We start from the raw sequence: 21,384 nt of genomic DNA on the forward strand, positions 1-21,384 counted from the left end.
TTTTCCAAACTGTTTTATTTTAGAACACACAGGTTGACATGAATGCCAGTAGTCATCGTGTCAGGAAGATCACACTGACGCTCTCACTGGTCATCTCCTCTGGGCAGAAGCACGGCTCACAGGTCTTGGAGATAGAAGACACATCTTCCTCTCGATGCCCATGTGTGGCAAAGTAAGTCCTTTGTGACTGTCACTATGGAACTGTGTTTTCTACAACTGCTTCAAGATTATTAAAGTTTTGCAGTGGCTGGTTTTCCTATTGGCATCTTGCATCCTAAGACAAAGAGACAGCTAATGAGATAATGGTGGTCTTGCTTGTTGGTATGGCTTTGCAGTAAGGTTGTGGTCCACTCTGTAAGGCAAGCTACATAAACTGAGACCTCCACTGATCACTTAGCTGGCTCCCCTGGATTCTACTGACCTTTACAAAGATGCCTTTACTAGATATTCCTCTTTCTGAGCCTACAGCATCCAGAGAGCTCTAAGCTACACCCTGTAGTAGAAAGTGTGTGATTAAAGAATCCACCACCAGAGTATCCAAGACTGCAGGGGACAGTAAACATCACCACAGATGTGAGTGTAACTGAGTCAGGATTACCTTGAGTTTGAAGCCACTCCAGGCTATAGAGGAAGTATAGGGAGCTAGATCAACCTGCGATCCAGTATAAGACCTTGTCTCAGAAAACAAAAAGAAGGCCAGGTATGATAGCAAATGCCTTTAGTCCCAGCACTAGGCGGAGGGGGCAGAGCAGAGGCAGGCAGATCTCTGTGAGTTTGAGGCTGGCCTAGTCTACATGGTGAGTTTGTGGCCAGCCAGGGCTACATGAAGGAGGGCTGGAGAGGCGGCTCAGTGGTTAAGTACACTTTTTGCACTCAGAAACATAACAGCTCTATGATTCTAGGGAATCCAATGTCCTCTTCTGGCCTCTGTGGATACTGCACACATGTGGTATATACACACACATGCAGGCAAAAATACCCATATCGATAAAATAAAATCTTTTATTAAAAAAGAAAAAACAAAAGTCAGAGCCAGGACAGAATCATCCTCACTAAAGCTGAACACAAAGAACTGCATGCTGGGCCAGACAAGGCTGGAGCAAACTGACTATGCTGTAACCACTGCCCATTTTGTGACTGCTGTGTGTTTTTACTTAACATTCTTTGCTGTGCTTTCTTTTCTTTCCCTTTCGGCCTTTTAAAAGTCTGTTCTTTCAAAATGGTAAGCAGTGTCTAGCATTTTAAAAATCTTCCTCCATGTTCTCACTCCTCCCCAACTCCCACCTCTGTTTGTTTTTAACCCCTTCCCTATCCTCTTCCCCCTTTGTTTAGTTTAAGATAGGATCTTGACCTGGAGGGGCTGGTACTCACTATGTAGCCCAAAGTTGTCCTTGAACTCATGGCAGTCCTCCTGCCTCAGCTCCCAAGTGCTCTGACTGGCACTTTCCCTTAAGGAAATTCTGGCCTATATTCAGTTTGTGTGTATTAGGATCTACAGCTGTTCCTTCTGACAAGATACTTAATGTCGGGGCTGGAAATATGGCTCAGAGTTTATGATCACTAGCTGCTCTTCCAGAGGTCCTGAGTTCAATTCTCAGCAATCACAGGGTAGCTCAGAGTCATCTATAATGAGATCTGGTGCCCTCGTCTGGTGTGCAGGAAGAACACTATATCCATAAACTATAAATCTTTAAAAAAAAAAAAAAACCTCATGCCACAGCAAACTTTAATGTCTTCTTACACAATAGGGAAAATGGTCTGAGCTTATACTTACCGAGCATTTCTTCTAATTTGTTTGTGGCAGGCTCGTTCACACTAAACACATAGTTACTATCTCTAAAGAGAAGAAAAGCTGTGTTATTGTGTGAAGTAGGACAGAGATATCTTTTCACTACAACTTCTTCCTACTATCTATTCTCTCATGAGACTAAAGGCCTGTGACATGAAGCTTGCTGTTTTTCCCATCAGACCTGGGGACCAAATCCAAATCCTCACACATGCTAGGCCAGTGCACTACCACAGCCCCAGTCTGAAGTATCTGAAAGGCTTTGTGCTCCTATTCTGACCACAGGAAATACACAACTATAAGAGTTTGGCTTCAAGACACTTGTTCATTCAGGAGATGATATACCAGTGGTTCACAATCTGTGGGTCCCAACCCCTGGAGGTAGAGTTGAATGACTCTTTCACAGGGGTCAAATATCAGATATTTACATTGTGGCTCATAGCAGTAGCAAAATCACAGTTATAAAGTAGCAATGAAATAATTTTATGGTTGGGGTCACCACAGCATGAAGAACTGTATTAAAGGGTCACAGAATTAGGAAGGTTAAGAACCACTGTTCTCTATACACACACACTGATTACATAAGATACAATTGTGAGCTTGGCTTCAACTTTATCACTGGGATACTCATTCAGTTAGGAGATCTATCTCTCTCCATCTATATGTATGCCTGCACATATCCACATACATTACCTATACTCTTCTGTAATTAACCTAGGAAATGCAGACTGAGGTCAAGACAAACCTGGGCTACAGTACATTCTTAATTTTGTGACATGTAGGTTTCCTGGAAATTTGTACTGATCTAATCTTGAGGGAAAGAGGAAAAGAAACAGCACTGCACTTCCTGAAAGAAACATTCCTGTGTCACTGGGTCCTGGGCTTCAGTGTCATTCCTCACCCTGACCCCATTAGCACTTGGTACTTACACCTTCTTCCTTTCTACCACCCCGAGTCTCACAAAAGCTGCTAAGGCATTTTTCTGCAGGTCAGAAGATAGTGCGTCATAACACTGAGAGGCACCTGCAAAAAGGGGAAGAGGGCAAGCAATCATTCCCATTCTCAGCTGAGAAACCACCACCCAGAGACGAGATGTGACTGACCTTGATCTAGAAGCTGACTGATGAACTTCCTAGCTGCAACCAAGTACTGTTTCTCAGTGAAGCAGTTTTCTTCTTCATGCAAGAGGTATTTGGAAAGTATCTGATTTCAAGAGGGAGAATGGAAGGAACACAGAGAAAGGGGTAGCCAGATACAAGAGCATGGCAGCCACATTGTCCTCATTAAGAACAACACCCTCCATAGCCTGCAGAACTTCATAGCTCTTTTGAAATGACATTTGTTAAGAGTTTAGTTTCTCATCTCAGCTGACAGCAAGACAATCACTTCCGTTCCATATCTTGAGCTGCCTGGGGAAAGAACCTACTGTCTTTGACTTTCTTTCTGAATGCACAGAGTGCAGGCCCTCAAGCACTGGCTGGCTGCTTGTTTATCAAGTGCCCATCCCAGGATAGACTTTGTGGGAGGAGGTGCTCACAATCAGTATATAAGCAATGAGCTGATAGACACAGATGCCTCTTTTCTGAAATGCCTACATACCCCATTTGCATTTCTAATTCCCTCTCTCCCTAGAGTCCTGCCACAGTGCAGTGTCTGAACCCAGTTCTGTGCCCTTTCATGGGTTGTCTGGGCAGAATCTTCCTCTTGTTCTTCCAGAAGCAGACTGAGTGTTCAGTACAATGAAAGGAGAAGGCATTCAAGTCTTTTGCTCACTTAGTGACCACTCTGTTATCAACACTAGCCATACAAAGAACAAAGGAAGACACAGCATGACTGTAGATCTGTGTACAATCACGGGTTCACAGGGGTGCCACCCTCAGCCTATGACAGGCCCAGCCTTTCCGGCTTGTCCCTGGGTAGACATGGAACTTGTCTATCTGGGCCCACTATTCACCTGGCACATGCTCACCCTTCATATAAGAAGCAATTTCAGGAAAAAAGTCTTGCAATACTGGCATGGGGATACTCAACATTTGCAAACTTCACATACCTGGTATGATTCCACAAAAGGTTTAAAGAGTCCTATGAGAAATTCTAACACAGCATTCCCTTTGTCTGTGACGATGATGTCCTTCCCAGTCATCTGTATAGCCTCAGTTTTACACAGCAAGTAACAGCCTTCCTCGAAGTCCTAAAAAGGGGAAGGGGAGGCACATATACATGTGTACCCCAACATTACTAGCCCTACAGCTCTGCAGGACCAGAAGCTGGGAGCATCTGTTCCAATACTTAAGTGCCAAAGCTCAAATATGTAAAAATACAGCATTTATGAAACTGTGGCCTGGGACAGACAAGACAGACAGGATTACATACATACACACATACACACACACACACACACCCATATGTTCTTCACTTGGCACTGCAATACTTCCTTACATTTAACAGCAAAACCAGAAAATACCACTTCTCCCACCCCAACTCCCACAGAGCACAGGAAAACCCTCTGCTTCACACACATAGCACATAGAAACCTACAGCACCTTCTGTCTGTCAGCCTGCCTCTGCCCACTCCAGCAAAGCCATTGTCCCATTTTCAGTGCTGTTGTACTGAAGCATGCCAGGGATCCTCATCTGTCACTTCTGGAACACGCACTGTGGCATGCCTGCTCTGGACTGTCAGAACTTACCCTGAGTGTGTTTCCTGGAAGGAAGATGAACTCATCTGAAAACACGTTGCGTAGGAAGGAAAAGCAACTGAAGACATCCTCTGGAAAGAACCCATTTCACAACATTAAGACATTGCTTTTGATCTCATAGTCCTTCAAATGTGTATGTAAGCATCTAACAAGGAAATAATTGACTCCTTAAAGGAAGCTGAAGCCAACCCAAAGTTTATCTGAAAGACAGACTACAGTACAGCAGAGTTTAAAAGGGCTGAATATAAATTAAGCAAGGCCTCAAGTCCCTCAATCTAAAAATGGGCATGATGCCATCATCATTAGAAGTTCCTCAGAAGAGGGACTTCCTTCTGAGCAGAGAAGGAAGGGATCTGATTTCCCAGCTGCCCCATATTATCCTGTCTACCATTTTTTCACTGTGATTATTGTTTCTGGGTAAATCACCAGTAACACACACACACACACACCAAGGTGTGTCTCTGAGACAAACTGAAGGAGATTCTCTGGGGTGGGGCCCCATTATCCTCAGGCAGATCTGGGTAGACCCAGCCTGCATAACTCATTTCAACCACTGTGCAATGGTGGTGGTGGTGTCCTAACTATTTCTGCTAAGGCTGTCACAGCAGCAACTGCATCAGACCAGGACCTGGGCAATGATTTTCCTAATGCAGAGCCTCTCTAGTAATTATAGGACTCTATGGACCTAATTGCCCTTATTTATAATAGGTACAACTAGTGTTAGTTTATTGTGTGTACATGTTTAAGGATACATGCATGCCATAAACATGCATATGGGAAATCAGAGGGCAACTTTCAAGAGTTGGTTCTTGATTCCCACCTCATTGAAGGCAGCCTCTCTTGATTGCTGCTAAGCTAAACATTCAAGTATAACTGGTATACAAGTTTGGGGACAAGTCTCCTGTCTCTACCTCCTATTTCACTGTAGGAATGCTGGGATTTCATATATACACTACCACACTTAGCTTTTTATATAAGTTCTAACAATCTCAACTCAGCAATAAAGCTTGCCTAGCAAACATTTACCCACTAAGCCATCTTCCTAGCCCAAAGGTACAGTACAGATTAGGGAGTCAGTTCTTTCCATTTCTGAAGTTTTTTTTTCTTAAAGATTTATTTTTATTTTATTCATATGTATGTGTGTATATATGCCCTGTGTGTGCATGTACCCATGGAGGGCAGAAGAGGGTGTCAGAGCCCCTGGAGCTATAATTGTTAGCAGTTGTAAGCCGCCCACCATTGGTGCTGGGAACCTAACTTGGCTCCCCTGTAAGAACAAACAAAACACTCTTAACCACTGAACCATCTCTTTCGTTGCTGCTGTTGTACATTGCCCAGGCTAGCTCTAAATTTCTGGAAGCAACTCCTGCCTCAGTCTCTTTGGTAGTTGGGGCGATGCCACATGCTGCTATACTTTCTAACTCTAGACCCATAAATGGGCAGGGCAGCCTTTTATTACAACAGAGGGGGCTGCACTTAACAGGGCTTCAACACTGCTCCCTTTCTGGGACCAGAGAGCCAGATCTCTTCGGAAATTCAAGGCAATGCTCCTAAAAGTTACCTTTTCTAAACCCAGGTGTCATGTTCAAGGCTACAGATACTAAGGAAGGACGAACAAAAATGTTGAGCAGCTGGTTCTTATAGGCCGAGCACATGAGGAGGTTGATGTGTTGGAGCACAACTCCTTTGACCATTTCTGAGGCTCCAGAGTCCACTTTCAGAACCACCTGGTCTTTGACAAGGCTCGCTAGGTTGGAGTGCAGGAGGATGCTGGACTGGACCACTTCCTCAGGAAGCTGGTTATCTAGAGAGAGCAGCAGAGTGAACTCAATGGCAGTCTTTACTTCAACCATGCTTCCCAGAACCTACATGCTCCAAGGCAGCAGACTTATATATAAGATCTAACACACCCTCTGTCCCTGAACCAAAAAGCCAGCTTTCTAACATGCCCACACTATCTGAAGGTCACTCAATGTCAGCTCCTTGCCCACTACTACTTCCTTACCCATGAGCCAAGCTGTACACTGTCCTCACCTTCTGAAGATCTCCTTTCCATCAAAGCCTAACTCCAAAATCTCTGAATATAAGTTCTTCCCCCAGGACTTTCAGGGACCTGTGTTGTGTCCACAGCACTCAGGGTTATTCCATGGACCCCAGCACTAGCTCACCATCACCCAGTGCCATACCCTACAGGAACCAGAGGAGCTGATCAGCTTGTCGACTTCTGTGAACTGGGAGGTGCATGGCTATAAATCATGGCCTGGTCCTTCAGTGATTACACTCTAGCTGCAATCCCTGTAATTTTCAATTTACACTAAATATTGTCACAGGCTCCCACCCTCAAACCCCCAAATTCACAGCATTAGTACCCATAACTCCAATGAGGGGTGTGTGTATGTGCACATGGTATGTACAAAGAAGTCAGGGGACAACTTTTAGGAGTTGGTTCCTGTCTTCCAACTTTGTTTTGAGGCAGGCTTTCTCTACATTTAAAAAAAAATAGTTATTTATATTTTAAGTTTATGAGTATTTTGCCTGCATATAAGCATACTATATGGGTGCAGTACCTCGGGAAGCTAGAAGAGAGGGTCTGATCCCTTGGAACTAGAGTTAAAGATGGTTGTAAGCTACCATTTGGGTGCTAGGAACTGAAACAGATCCTCTGTGACAGGAGCAAGTGCTCTTCACCACAGAGCATCCCTCCAGCCCCAGGTTTCTAGTCTCTTACTCTGCACTGTGTACACCAAGTGCTTCTAAGTTCTAAGCATCCTTGCTGCTGCCTGGCCCATGAACAATTCTCCGTCTCCTCTTCCTCTCATCTTGATGGTAAGCATGCTGAGATTGCAGATGTGTACAACAGCCATACCCAGTTGTTTACCTGGTTCTTCGGACTGAATCCAAGTTGTGCCATGCTTGTGTGGCATACACCTTTAGTCACTGAACCTCCCTGGCCCTCCAGTGAAGTTTTTACTAAGCTGTTCCTCTTCCTTCTCCTCCTCCTCTTCTTTTCCCCTTTTCTTTTTGAAGACAGGCTCTCTTCATGTAGCACTGGCTATCATGTATCCTGGAACTTGCAATGTAGACTAGGCTGGCTAGAACTGACAGAGCTCTGCTTGCCCCTGTCCTCGGGAATGCTGGGATTAAAAGGTGTGACCACTACACCTAGCTTTTTCTTCTTCTTTTTTTTTTTTTTTTTGCCTCTTTCTCACAAGTTCTAGGGATTAAAGGTATGTACCACCTCTACCCAGCTCTTCTTTATTTTTTTAATAGATGTGGTCAAATGTAGCTGTGGTTGCCCTTGGACTCTTGTTCTCTGTTTCCACCTCCTGAGTACTGAGATGACTGGCAAGCATCACCACACATGCTCACTGAACTAGTATCAGAGAGCCGTAGACCAGAAGCAGTCGGGCTACAAACACAGTGAGATTTAAAGAGGACTGAGGATTCACCTCAGTGTACAAAGCATACATAGAATCTTACATTCAATTTCTTGTATTGAAAAATATCAGAACAAAACAAAACCAGTCTTGGCACTGGTGAAATGGATGGTTCAGTGGGTAAAGGCTCTTGCCACACAAGCTTGGTAAATCTGAGCTCAATCCCTGAAACATACATGAAGGTGACAGGACAGAACTGACTCCATAAAGTCATCCTCTGACCTCAACACCTCTCATCCCCCAATAATAATTTTTAAAAGCAACTACATTGTATGGGTAGGTCTATAATCCTGACACAGGAGAACTGCTCCAAGTTTGAGATGAGCCTGGGCTACAGAGTTCTAGGCCAGCCTGGGCTATATAGTGAGACCCTGCCTCAAAAGAACGAAATTTTGAGGCTATGAAGATGGTTTAGTCAGTCAAATAGATACTGCCATTTGATTCCTAGAATCCACATTGAAGTCAAAAGAAGCAAAACACCTGTAATCCCAGGTGTGTTGAGGTTATGGGAAGGCAAGGGTAAAAAACCCTTCAGGGCTTGCTGCCTAGCCGGCCTAGCCAAATTGGCCAGCTACACATTCAGTGAAAGACCTTGCTCAAAAAACAAAAACACCTCTGGCATCCACAGGCTCATGTACAACATACATGAGTACACAGACACAGCACCCCCCCTCAAAACTATAATTAAAAAGAGGCGGATGTGGAGGGGAAGAATTCGTGTCATTAGTCTCTGGTCTGTAGCTGCCAAGGAAATGGCACTATATAGTCCTGGAGGTTTAGACTCAAGGGTGAACCAAAACATAAGCAATTACTGTCACAGGTTCTCAAGCTAGGAAATGAAAAGGCTAGTTTATGAACCACATGCACCCCATATACGTACCAGGCCAAAGCAGAAATCCTCCAAACGTCTGGGTTAAACCCTTCAGCCACAGAGTCTTCTCCACCAGGGTGTCCAGGTCCATGGATAACTGGTTTTGAAGTAGAATGGCAACTACCAAAAGCCATGGGCTCAGAACCAGGTTTTCAATCTGCAGAAGCTGTATCCTATAGGCGACTTCAGTGACAAAGGAGTGCACATCCTCGGACTGCTTCTGAGGGATGCATCTGGAAGAGGGGCATGGAACAGGTTACAGCTCAGCTACCCACATGTTGGGTGGGAGAGGGTCCCACCAGCAGGTGAGCCATGCTTCTGCCAACCAAATTCTCTCAGATCACATACTAGCAGTGTCCTTTAGCTTCACAGTTGTGACCTGCCCATGTCTACAAAGTATGCAGTTGAAATTAAACAAAAACATTCCTTTCCAGTCCTAGGTAATTAAAAAAAAGAATGAAACCCGTTTTTACTTTATAAACAGAACATATCATTGCCACAAGCACAGCTGCTTGGATCATGGGTCTGTACTGTAAGAGCCACATGGGTCACCACCTACGCTGCCCTTTGTGGGAAGCTGCAGAACTCGGACAACTGGCCCATCTGCACCTGACAGCTAGATGCTGTACAATTATGTAGGGGTTCCACAGACAGCTGTGGAAGAAGGTAGTTCAAGGGGAAGGTGACAGCCAAAAAGAGGCTGAGGCTGTCCTGCACTGGAGTAACTGGCCAGGGCTCTGTGGTAGTGAATGGCTGTTAGAAGTGAGGCTGCTGGCCATGCACCTCACTGTCAGGGAACTGCTAGAGCTACAGTTCCAAGAGAGGCTAACTGGGAAGAGGATATGTCTGCCTTACACCCCAAGGGGACTCCTCTAAGTTAAGAAAACATAAATGCTTGGGCTGGTAGGATGGCTCAGTGGGTCAAGCCTAACAAATGCATACACAAACATACAAAATAAATCAATCTAATTGAAAGAAAATTAAATACAAATGCTCATCTGTGCCCTGAACCCTTAGAGAACCCAGTGTGATTGAGAACAGGGGCACCATCCTGCTCACTGCTACTCTACTTCTTCCCAGCTCCTAAAGCAGTGCTCCAGACACATCAGCTGGCCTGCAGTCGTGTTCACAGTCCCTGTGTGAGTTTCCTAACTATGGTGCTGTTTCTTTCCCACTGTTAAGTCAGAGCCCAAGGAGGATGGCCAATAATCTGGCTACACATTGACACACACACTTGCAACTTATCTTTTTTGTTTTTGTTTGTTTGTTTTACTTGTGAGCATTTTACGGATAGGGCAGGGATATGGCAAATAGTTCTTGGGGTTTGTTTGCTATTTGAGACAGAGTCTCATGTAAACCAGGCTGGTCTCAAACTTTCTATGTAGCTGAAGAGAACCTTGAATTCCTGATCCTCCTGCCTCCACCTCCTGAGGGCTGGTATTACAGACATGCCCCACCATGCTGGCTTCAAACATGAGGCTCTTTAATTGAAGCCCCACTGATGAACATGTAATGCCAGGGCTTCCCTGGCAATTTGCTGGGAGAGCTCAGGCAAGTCAAGGTTTGGTCTCTGAGGTCATCAACTCAAGAGTCCCGATTCACACTTATGGACTTTACTTCTCATTTCTGTGTCAGGTATTAAAGCACGGGCCTTGCACCTTGGCACCAAGTTATACGGGTTCCGACTGAGCCGCCCTGCAGCTAGAGAGCGCAGTGACACAGGGTCTCCAAAGTATACATGGATACTTCCAAAGTTCTCAGAGAGAATCCGTCTAGCTTTCAACAACCCCTGGTGGCATCACAAGAGGGAGAAAGAAAACAGGAGTACATTTGTTAATTAGTGGATGTGTAAGCCAGGGTATTCTCTACACTCAAAATCAAGTTTGGCTATCTCACTTACAGTGGTGGATTCCTTTGGCTTAGGAATTCCTAAGAGCTCATAGGCATAAAGAGTTTCTTCCAATATTTTATCATAACTGATGCTAATTGGGACAAAGTAGGTATCAAAAACTTCTCTTTTAAAAAATGGTTCCATTACAATATTCAGGAGACCTGTAAACACAGGGAGAAATATTTTACCAAGTATAAAAAGCAGGGCACATGAGGGCTCATAAATAATATATCAGCTTCCTTCTTTCCCTCTACACTACATCTACAATCTCCCACCTGCAGGGTTTAGAAGGTGAATCCTAAATCTGTTTCCAACATCTCCCATTCCTGGCTAAGAATAAAATCTGGCATTGCCCAGCTGGTGGTCATCCTTGTTACTGATCCCAAACCGAAAGGAGAAATAACCCAGTTGGGAAGTCAAACCAACAACAGATATAGCCAGCCTTCCACAAAACACACCCACACCACCTGAGCTCTTACTAACTCACCCAGAACAAACAGAAACTGGGCATAGCAGTTCACACTTAACATCTCAGCACTCAGGAAGCTTAGGGAGAAGGATGGTAGCAAGTCTGAGGCCAGATGAAGCTACACTGAGTTCCATGCCAGCATGGGCTACCAAGTGAGAAACAAATAAACCATATATGTATATACATGAAGAGTACAACCACAATCCATGTTTCCAGCAGAGCCCCCAAACTTCCTTAGTGATGACAGGCAGTGTCTGCTCTTGCTATATGTGCCCAGTGCTCTGAGTCTTTATACTTCTGCCTTAACCCATTCCCAGCCAGGAAAAAAAAAACCACACTTAAGGGAACAGTTCTATTTACAAAGAAAACATTATCTTGTCAAAGAAGTATCAAGTTTGGTATTTGGTAGCACAGTGACACACCTGAGGTCTGAGGGTTTATATGCTTCTAATATATAAGGGACCTACCAAATTTAGGAGTCAAGGTCTTGGCAGAGCGACTCCTTGTCCCTTCGAGGAAAAATTCAACAGGAGCATAACCATTCTTTAAAAGAGAACACAACAAATACACAAAACCCATTGTCTACTCTCAAAATAACTTAGGCCTCTTTTGTGTCCTGCCACCCGCACCTCCCCACCCCCCCCACTCCCTCCACCCCGTGTGTGTGTGTGTGTGTGTGTGTGTGTGTGTGTGTGTGTGTGTGTGTGTACTCTTGGACTAAACCCATGACCTCTCATATATTAGGCAAGCACTTTACCACTAAACAAGCAATCTACCACTAAACCACATCCACAGCCTAAGAAATGGCTTCTTCTGATTCCTTATCCAAAGTACCCCTGCCCTCTGAACAAACACTGCTCACAGAAAGTTAAACAAGGATGCCTCTTAAGATGAATGACTACTGGGAGTTGGTATGCTCCTTGAGGTGAACACACAGCTAGGGGGTCTATTCAGAAGTGAAGAGCAAGACAGCTCTACAGCTCCGGGTCCCTGGGGTGCCTGGATTTACCCGTAACATGGTCTTCACATATTCAGAGAATACAGCCCAGTACAGTTTATTTCCGCCAAAGGTACGCCGCATGAAGAAGGCCCCAGACATCCTGAGTAGCTCACCGACCAATTTCATTCCCAGGAAGTCTACAACACAAGAAAGGGGCAATATGGGAACAAAGATCTAAATGTAAACACTATTGAGAAGTTCAAGAATAAGACATGTGCCCTATGACAGCAACAGTTAGACTTGTGAGATTAACTCAGAAAAAGAGCAGGAAGTGAGATGGCTCAGTGTAAAGTGTCTGCCATGCAAGCATGAGGACGTTCAATTCCCAGCTTCCATATGGCAAGCAGGGTATAGCAGTGCACACCTACACTCCAGTGCTGGGTGGGGAGGCAGTGGCAACAAGATCTGTAGAACTAACTGGCCAGTCAGTCTAGCCAAATCAGTGAGCTCCAGGTTCAAAGAGACCCTGTCTCTAAAAATAAGTTGATCAATAGAAGAAGACATTCAATGTCAACCTCTGGCCTGCATCCCCCATACTCCAATGTCACCCTCTGCACCCCCAACATGCTCACACATACAAACATGCACTCAAATGCACATAGATGCATGTGTATCCTCATACATGTGCACATATGCACACAATACATACACACAAAAAATAAAAATGGGCTGGGCAGTGGTGGTGCACAACTTTAATCCCAGCACTTGGAAGGCCAGCCTGGTCTATTGAGTTAGTTCCAAGACAGCTCCCAAAGCTACAGTAAAACCCTGTCTCCCCACAAAACAAAATAAAACAAAACAAACCCACAAACAAACAAAAACAAAGGCCATTTAATAGGATTATATAAAAGACTCTGAGTCAGATGCCTGCTAAGTTACTTTTGTGCATCAAAGGACACAGTCAGCAGAATGGCAGGGTGACCAGTGAATGGAGATAAATTGGCCAATCCTGTATCAGTGGACAAGTGTTCAGGACACAGAGGACTCCCATGGCTCAATGGCAAAAAGGTGAACAACCCAAAAGTTGGAGACAGACCCACAAAGGCATCTCCATAGAGACCAGTGTACCTAGCATCTGGAAAGCTGAGGCAGAAGATCGCTACAGCTGAGAAATCCAAGACCAGTCAGGACAATATAGATCCCACCTCAAAACTCAAGCAGCCAAACACTCCTCCTCAGATAAAACACCTCAGTGAAGACAGAGAGCACATGAACAGGTACTCAGCATCAGTGAGAAACACATCAACACCATGACAACCATGCTATACCCACGAAGACGGTATTCCTGATGAGACAAAAGCATGTGCATGCCAAGTCCCAGTGGAGACATGGATCTCCCTTCTGTGCACTACTGCCAGCAACACAGAGCAGTGTAGACACAAAAGAAAACAGTATAATGGGCCTCAAAAAATTTCCATGTGACCCAGTGACATATTTATTGAGGGATCAGGTATGTGTACTGTTCAGCTGTGTTCTGTCAACTTGACACAAGCTAGAGTTTTCTGGGAAGAGGAACTTGAATTGAGAAACTGCTTCCATCAGATTGTTATGGGCAAGTCTGTAGACCATTTTCTTTACTAATGATTGATGTGGGAGGGCCCAACACATTGTGGACAGTGCCACCCCTGAGAAGACAGACTGAGCAAACCATGGAGAGCAAGACAGTAAGCAGCACCCCTCCATGGTGCATGCATAAGCTCCTACCTCTAGGTCCCTGCCCTGTTTTAGTTTCTGTCCTGATTTCCTTGTTTCTTCAGTAGTAACCATCTTTGCGGGTGTGTGTCTATCACTTCGCACAGTGGTGGAAGTATGTAAGCAGAATAAACCTTTACCTCCCCAAGCTGTTTATGATCATGGTGTTTATCATAACTTAGAAACCCTAATTAATATATGTATTCTCATGCTCAGGGAAGTTGCAGAAACAGTATTCAGAGTAAGGGGCTTGCTTAGCATGCCTGAGGCCTTGGATTCTATTCCCAAAACCAAAATAAGTAAATACTTTTAAATCCCACATTCATAACAGTGTGTTCTGGCGTCAACTAGACACAAGCTAAAGTCATCTGAAAGGAAGGAACCTCAATTGAGAAGATTCCTCCATAGGATCCAGCTGTAAGTCATTTTCTTATTCAGTTATTAATGTGGATGATGCCATTCCTGGGTTGGTGGTTCTGGGTTCTATAAGAAAGCAGGCTGAACAAAGCCAAGGAAGCAAGCCAGTAAGCAGCATTCCTCCATGGCCTCTGCATCAGCTCCTATCTCCAGGTCCCTGCCCTGTTTGAGTTCCTTCCCTCACAGCTTCTGATATGTTATATGAAGCTATGAACCCTTTCCTCCCCAACTTGCTTTTGTTTCATCACAGCAATAGTAACTCTAAGTAAGACACAGTGTTAACTGAAATAGCCAAATGACAAAAACAAATAAAGTGTTCACAGACAGGCTAAAGGACAAAATTAATGTGGTACATCCATACAATGGACTTAAAAGGGAGGGGAATTCAGACACAAGCTACAACACTGATATCATCAAGTTAAATGAAATCAGTCAGTCACAGAAGGGTATGGCCTCTGGAAGGAGAAAAGCACAGCACAGTCACTGGTTAATAAGTGTCAGTTTTGCAAGATGCGAAGGGTCCTAGGGCTGACAGAGCTGCAATAATATGAATGCACTCAGTACCTTTAAAATTGCACACTTAAACAAGTCAAGACTTCATTATATATATTTTACCAAAAATGAGGATATGTTTTAAAAGCCATATCTATTTGTGATCTACAATGATCATATGTTATCAAATTTAAAAAGCAGGAAATATGACAAGGTGTAGTGAGATATTCATTTGGTCCGTATATGTGGCACTGACTGGCTAGACGCGGACAGGAGAGCATCCGGTGGAACCTGCTGGTGTTCATCTGTCTATGTTGTAAGTTATTCCTGAATAAACATCTATTCGGCCTATTTGTTTATCCTGATCCTTATTAAACCACGATAATAAGGTGAGATAGCCTCCTTTTCAAACCTAATCCAAAGAATCCCATGTGCATAGATGACTCTCCATGTCTGCTCAGTAATGGGATTTCACAACACAGGGTCCAAAATTGGACCACCACATCATGGGAGACAGGGACTCAGAAAAATTGCTGTTGGTACCCTTTAAATTCTTTAGTATTCTTATTATCATTCTAGTGAATGGTAAGTCTATAAGTTTAAAACCATGGATGAAGACTATGCACTCACCCATTCCTGCTGCAATAACTGGCACAGGTAGATCATAGTTGTACAGAACAAAAGAAAGCATGAGGAAGTCAATGTAGCTCCGATGACTGGGCAGCAGAACTACAGGGTGCTCCTGGACAGCTTGTTGTAGCTTGAAAAAAAAGTCAGATTTTCAAGAATTTCAGTTGTCATGTCATTAAAATCATAGCTTAAATCAGAAAACAGAAAGGTAAATCACAGCTGAGCAGTGTAGCTCACATCTGCAATCCTAGAACCTGAGAGACTAAGGTAGCACATGCCTATTATCTTGGCATTGGGAACATTTGGGAGATGAAGGTGGAAGGATAAGAAATTCAAGGTCATCCTTGGCTACATGAGGAGTTCAAGGCCAATATGAGCTACAGATCCTATCAATAGATATGTTAAATAAATAAAGACATCTAAGGAAACAGGGACGCAATACAGCAATACAGAATGTAACCAGGACAAATGATGAGCTGCCAGTAAGGTCTGTACCACATGTGTTACAACCAAGTTAACTAACCTTAACAACCACACCCTAAGAAAATGTGTGTTTATAGGAAATCGCACCAGCATAGTAGGAGATGATAATGGAAATGCTGGAAAGGAATCTGTATACATAGACAAAAATTCCTTCTATTACTTTTGTGACCTGTGAACATGTGATACACAAGTGATCTAGAAGTCTTACTCGACTCACAAGTGGTCTAGAAGTCTTACTTGACTAAGTTGGAAGTTTGTAAGTGTGACATTAAAAGCAAGGACAAGCTACAGATTGCATGTCCCCTGGGCCCACAGTGGATGCCTGACAACCCGCCCTCACCATTCAGTCCAAGTGGGATGACTCAGAATCAACTAACCTACAGGATAAGGACAAGACTGTCTATACCAGCAATCCTCACCTTTTGAATGCCTTCTTCATTCACACACACCTTTGAGAAAATCTGTTTAAAAATTTTGCTCAGAACAAAGGCAAAGAATCGAATGGCTCCCACACGCAGTTTGTGGCTCATTTCCTCCAAGATCGAACTGGCTTCCTCTCTGAGTGTATCAACAGAAGTAAGGGACTCCATGGAAAGCTGAAAGGAAGGCAGAGCAGGGATGAATTCTGAAAAACAGAAACCAGAGCTCCTTTCACTCAAACCAATGTGATTAGTTCCAAACTTGCCCTATGATGTGACTCTAAGACAGTGCACACTCTTCTTGACTAGATCTGACCCAACTCACTACCAGTAAATGATGTTAAGTCATTCTTTTTCCTGCTTTAGGCAAAGTTTCTCTATGGAGCACAGGCTGGCCTTGAATCCACCATCCTCCCACCTCTGCTTACTGACTGCCAGGACTGTGAGAGTATACAACTATGTTCAGTGAAAAGTAGTTCAATTTAAGCAGGTTTAAAGACTAGAAATTAAAAAAGAATCCATGTGGCTCCTGAGAAATGGCAACCAAAGTTGACCTCCTCTGGCCTGTACTCTCTCTCTCTCTCTCTCTCTCTCTCACACACACACACACACACACACACAGAGTTCAGTGTTGCCACATCCTTTATCTACTCCTTATCTGTTCTCAGTGCAACAGCCCAAGGAGGGGCTGGATAACTGTCACTTCTTACAGTAGGTCTTCACTGTACTCAATAGGTTACCTCAAACAGTGACTCAGCAAACTAAGAGCTTACATTAATCCTAGTCACCTAAGGAATAAATAAGCAAGAGGCAGGGAAGAAAAGAAAAAGCCAGAGTAACTGAAAAGTGTGGATGACAATACGGAGTTCAAGCAAGAAACCAATACAAAACGAAAAAACACAAACAAAAACCAAAAACAAATGCTTTCCTGGGCCAGACATGGTCATTCAAGTCTGAAATCCCTACAGTTAGGAGTTGGAAAGCAGAAGGACCCAGAGCTTGACCAACCTGAGCTACAAAATGAGTTCTAGGCAGGTCTGAGAAACTGGCTCATAAGCAAAACCAATCAAGTGAAAAACAACAACAAAAAGTGGGGGGATTACTTGTGGAGTTTTAAATCCGGAAAGGGAAGAAGATGGGGTATAGAGAGAAGAGAATGAGCAAGAGCTGAGGAGAGTTGGGTTATGCCCCAGCCTTGCTGCATCCATCTCTGCTTACTCAATGTCCACCACACAAGAAGCACTGGGACTATGGTCACAAAGAGAAGGACAAAAGTACCTGACTTATGGAGCTTTGGCTCCAGATTATAGAAGTCAGTTGTCACATACTGAATAAAGCTTTGATCAATGGCTAACCACATACATCTATGATACCGATTCTGTAAGAATACAAGGGCACTGAAAACTTCCTATCACCCAACACCACCACAGTTGTCATGGAGTCATAGCCAACATTACTCAAGTGTGTAGCAACCCACAGAACCATTAGCCTATAAAACCCAGAACCCCAATAATTATGCCTAGCATGCAATGCTTCATAATGATAAACAACCATGCTATTGGCATTGGCATATGTAGTTACTATATAGTATATACTATTTATTATTCAAGCACACACCTACCTATATATGGAGGAAAAAGATACTCGAAGTCAGGCTGGTGATGCACACCTGTAATTTCACCAATGAGGAGGTAGAAACTAGGACTAAAGAGAAATCTGAGCTACATGAGACTCTGCCTCTTCCCATGCAAATGGAAAAAAAAAAAAAAAATCATATACTTGGGGCTGGAAATGAAGCTCAGTTGTAAGGCATTTGCCTACCATGTGAGGAGCCCTGGGTTCCATTCCTAGCATGACAAAGAAACCAAATCAAAACAAAACAATCAGTATGCTACTTCCCCAAGGACACCATCAGGCATCAAATATTTAATCAGGACAGACAGAATCATTTTCTTGCTGATTTAATCTTATGTTTTGTTCAACTTGGATCAAGAAGCAATAGGCTCTACCATATATGTACACTACCTGGCCTAGGCACATGCAGACTATGCTCCCTAGTTTCATGTAAGGACGCCATGATGCTTCAACATGATAATATGAATCTGAGAAGCCAGCCCATCCCAACCCAGTCATTCCTTACTGGAGTTAACTTACTGAAAAATGCCTTGGGTACTATAGTAATGTCCATGAGTGTTAACTGGAAAGGAAACTTGTCTTCCGTCAAGAAATAATCCTAACCACAGAGAACTGATAGCATCTCCATGATATGAGCAGCCAAGCAAAGCACAGGGATTAAGGGGATGGGTCGAAGTCCACATCTAAAGTTAAAACTCGAACAGTGCTCCTGTACCCCATCTGCCTGGCACACTCCACCTGAGCACCTGAGGGCAAAGCCCAGTACTTCCATGGGGCTTCCAAGCCCCCGCTGAACCCTGCTCACCCCTGGAGCTCACTCTATGTTATTACCCTTTCTGTCTTCCGTGGGTTAGACTGAACCACTTTCAGTATTCTATGTGAACCTTCTCTTTGACCTTCTGTTCTGAAAACAAACCATGGCTCCCAAAGTGTGGGCTTCTTGGGAAGCTACTACTACAGCATCAGGACCCAATATAATGAATGATGCGACTGACACAGTGAGACGAGGCCCAAGACTCGTCAGAGCGTCTCATGATTTTTTAATGTGGAGATCTGATGTGAAATGTTCAGCTGAGAACTGTCTTCACCCCCTTCACTAGCAAGACCTGGAGTTTCTGTCAGATAGTGTCAGAAACAAAACCTTCCTCACTCCCTATACCAAATTAGCTCTGCTCATATCTAACCAGCACCCTCCAATTGTGGGTTCTTCACTTGCAAGTTGTGTCTCTATTTTACTATGCCACTGGCATCATGTTAGTTCTCAGGCTGGCCTTCCAGTCTTAACAAAAAGACAGCATACATTTGAGTGTCATGTAGGTAAACCTAAAAGTACATTTGAGATGATAAAATAAATTCATGGAAACAAGAGAAGGGCCTGTTTTCAGTGGAGGAGGCTGGCTGTGACTGAAGAATGATGTACTTACCTGCTTAATGACATAGTGAATCTCTTCAGAATTGAGAACAATGGACTTGATATCACTTGGCTTGCAGGGAGTGACGCCCCTATACAAGGTGGGTGTGTAGCACTTCATGGCAAACTTCAAGTCGCTGACATGCCTCCTCTCCTCTAAGACATCTTCAAACTCATCCCGCTTTTTGAGCTCTTTCTGTGAAGAAGGAAGTGAAAGACAGTGAGGAGATCCCACTGGGAAAGGATAAATTACTAAGGTTTCCTTTCCTCTGCCCAAATGGTTACTGCATGTCACTTGAGCAAGAGTATTCTAACAGTAGATTCCTAAACAGAGAAAAAGAAGTGTCGTCACTAGGATCAACAAGTTTATACTCAACTATTGCTATTAGATACTTTATGTATCCCCAAATTATTACTATTTATTAATATTAGGCAGGGTTTTATGTAGCTCCAGCTGGTCTCAAACTCTACAAGTAGCCAAAAACAACCTTGAACTCTTCATCTCACTTCCCACCTCTCAGAATAGAGCTGGGGATTATAGGTTTTCTTTTGTTTTGTTGAACCAAGAACTAAATCTAAGGCCTTTTACATGCTTTACAAGCACTCCACCACAGAGCAGAGGCCCTGGCCTATTGACTAGCATATTTCTGATGGCTATCTTTGTAAACTCAGTACCATAGTGACAAACTTGCTTTGTCTGCCTCTATTTAGCTTTAAAAAAATAAATTAAAAAATAAGCCACAAACAAAGTTAGGTATAGTGGTATAAATAAGCCTATATAGTCCTTGCCTTTCAGAGGTGGGGAAAAATCATCAGGCTTCAAAGCCAGCCTAGCTTATGTGAGACTGTCTCAAAACAAAACTATGTCAAATAAAACAAGTAGTCTGTTCTGCCTCATCACCTGCACTCAGTTCTTGTGGGCCCGGCTTGTTTCCATCCACCAAGCGCTTGCACGGCTTCAGAGTTTAAGGGTGCTTCTAGAACAGTGCTTTCCTGACCAAGTAATTAGTAATGTTAATGATAATGATCACACTGAAAGTTGTCAGCTCCTAAATGCCAGCTCTATTCTGAGAGCTTGGCACTCTGAAGAACAATCTCTACTACAACCTCTGAGCAGCTGTCTTCACCAGTCCATAGGAAACCCATGGCTTAGGGTCACCTGCTTCCTGGGAGGCCCTCAGCTTCCAAACGCCAGAGACATAATTTGATGGCATCTGTAGCTCCTTACACTGACTGCCATGCTTATTTATGGCAACATCAAGCACTCATAGCACTATAGCCTAGGAGTTTCCTTATTATTTTAATTATTTACACCTACAGAAATATGTGTGCGTCTTATTCAAAACAGGGGCCATACCAAATATAATTTATTTTCCCTCTTTATCTGTATTTTCCTATAGTAAATATGTTTTAAAACATCTTAGTTGTTACATAATTACCAAATGATTTGTGCTAACTTAAAAATCCAGAAAGTTCAGGGAAAGCATAAACAAACAAACAAAAATCTAACTTTGTGGGTAATCCCCTAACAAACATAGAGACTACTCTAAGCACAGGGACATGTCTCTCCCATTAGACATGCACAGACTGTCAACTAAATATTTTTCATGTCATAAACACCCCTCCTTGTCATTTAAATTTCTTTCATTATTTTTGTTTTCCTCTATTTTAATGTTATCAATTTTAATGTGGCACATTCAATTGTATTTCGCTCCTTGAGATTATATGAAAAGGTACAACTGTTCTTAACCACAACCACACAGCACTTTCAATGGATACTCTTGCTTTGGCTGGGCCAGCATCTCCTAGTCTTCTTTCCCTACCTCCAGTGAAACTTCCCCACTTTGGTATTTAATTCAGTGCTCTCTCATCAACAGCAGAAACGTCTACCTCCTTTCTTCAATTCAGTGACTTTGAACCTGGGGGAGTCCCCCCCCCCAAAACTACAAAAATACTCTTTTCTTTCTCACAGGTTCAATAGCTCACCTCCTCCAGCCCTGTCTCTTGCCTTCCACGACCGCTCGGCACACTCACCTATTCCACTGAATTTTT

At 43.5% G+C, this 21,384-nt stretch overlaps 1 protein-coding gene across 3 annotated transcripts in view; it reads right to left on the reverse strand.

The window, feature by feature from the left end:
• Nucleotides 1–21,384, reverse strand: part of Gnpat (glyceronephosphate O-acyltransferase) — a 26,913-nt gene continuing 5,529 nt past the window's right edge. The window contains exons 2-16 of one of the 3 annotated variants that reach the window (XM_051201676.1): nt 19,346–19,528; nt 16,287–16,463; nt 15,385–15,514; nt 12,163–12,290; nt 11,621–11,696; nt 10,694–10,845; nt 10,452–10,582; nt 8,803–9,026; nt 6,047–6,289; nt 4,477–4,556; nt 3,837–3,977; nt 2,890–2,989; nt 2,716–2,809; nt 1,775–1,836; nt 1–274 (exon numbers count right to left, since the gene is read on the reverse strand). In XM_051201676.1, the coding sequence (XP_051057633.1) occupies nt 231–274; nt 1,775–1,836; nt 2,716–2,809; nt 2,890–2,989; nt 3,837–3,977; nt 4,477–4,556; nt 6,047–6,289; nt 8,803–9,026; nt 10,452–10,582; nt 10,694–10,845; nt 11,621–11,696; nt 12,163–12,290; nt 15,385–15,514; nt 16,287–16,463; nt 19,346–19,528 (1,965 nt within the window). In that variant the 3' untranslated portion in view covers nt 1–230. Of the gene's footprint in view, nt 275–1,774; nt 1,837–2,715; nt 2,810–2,889; nt 2,990–3,836; nt 3,978–4,476; nt 4,557–6,046; nt 6,290–8,802; nt 9,027–10,451; nt 10,583–10,693; nt 10,846–11,620; nt 11,697–12,162; nt 12,291–15,384; nt 15,515–16,286; nt 16,493–19,345; nt 19,529–21,384 lie in introns of those variants that run through there. The other 2 variants (XM_051201678.1, XM_051201677.1) reach the window with 2 other exon arrangements.

This window comes from Phodopus roborovskii, unplaced genomic scaffold (genome assembly GCF_943737965.1).
Source record: "Phodopus roborovskii unplaced genomic scaffold, PHOROB, whole genome shotgun sequence".
NCBI classification, from domain to species: Eukaryota; Metazoa; Chordata; class Mammalia; order Rodentia; family Cricetidae; genus Phodopus; species Phodopus roborovskii.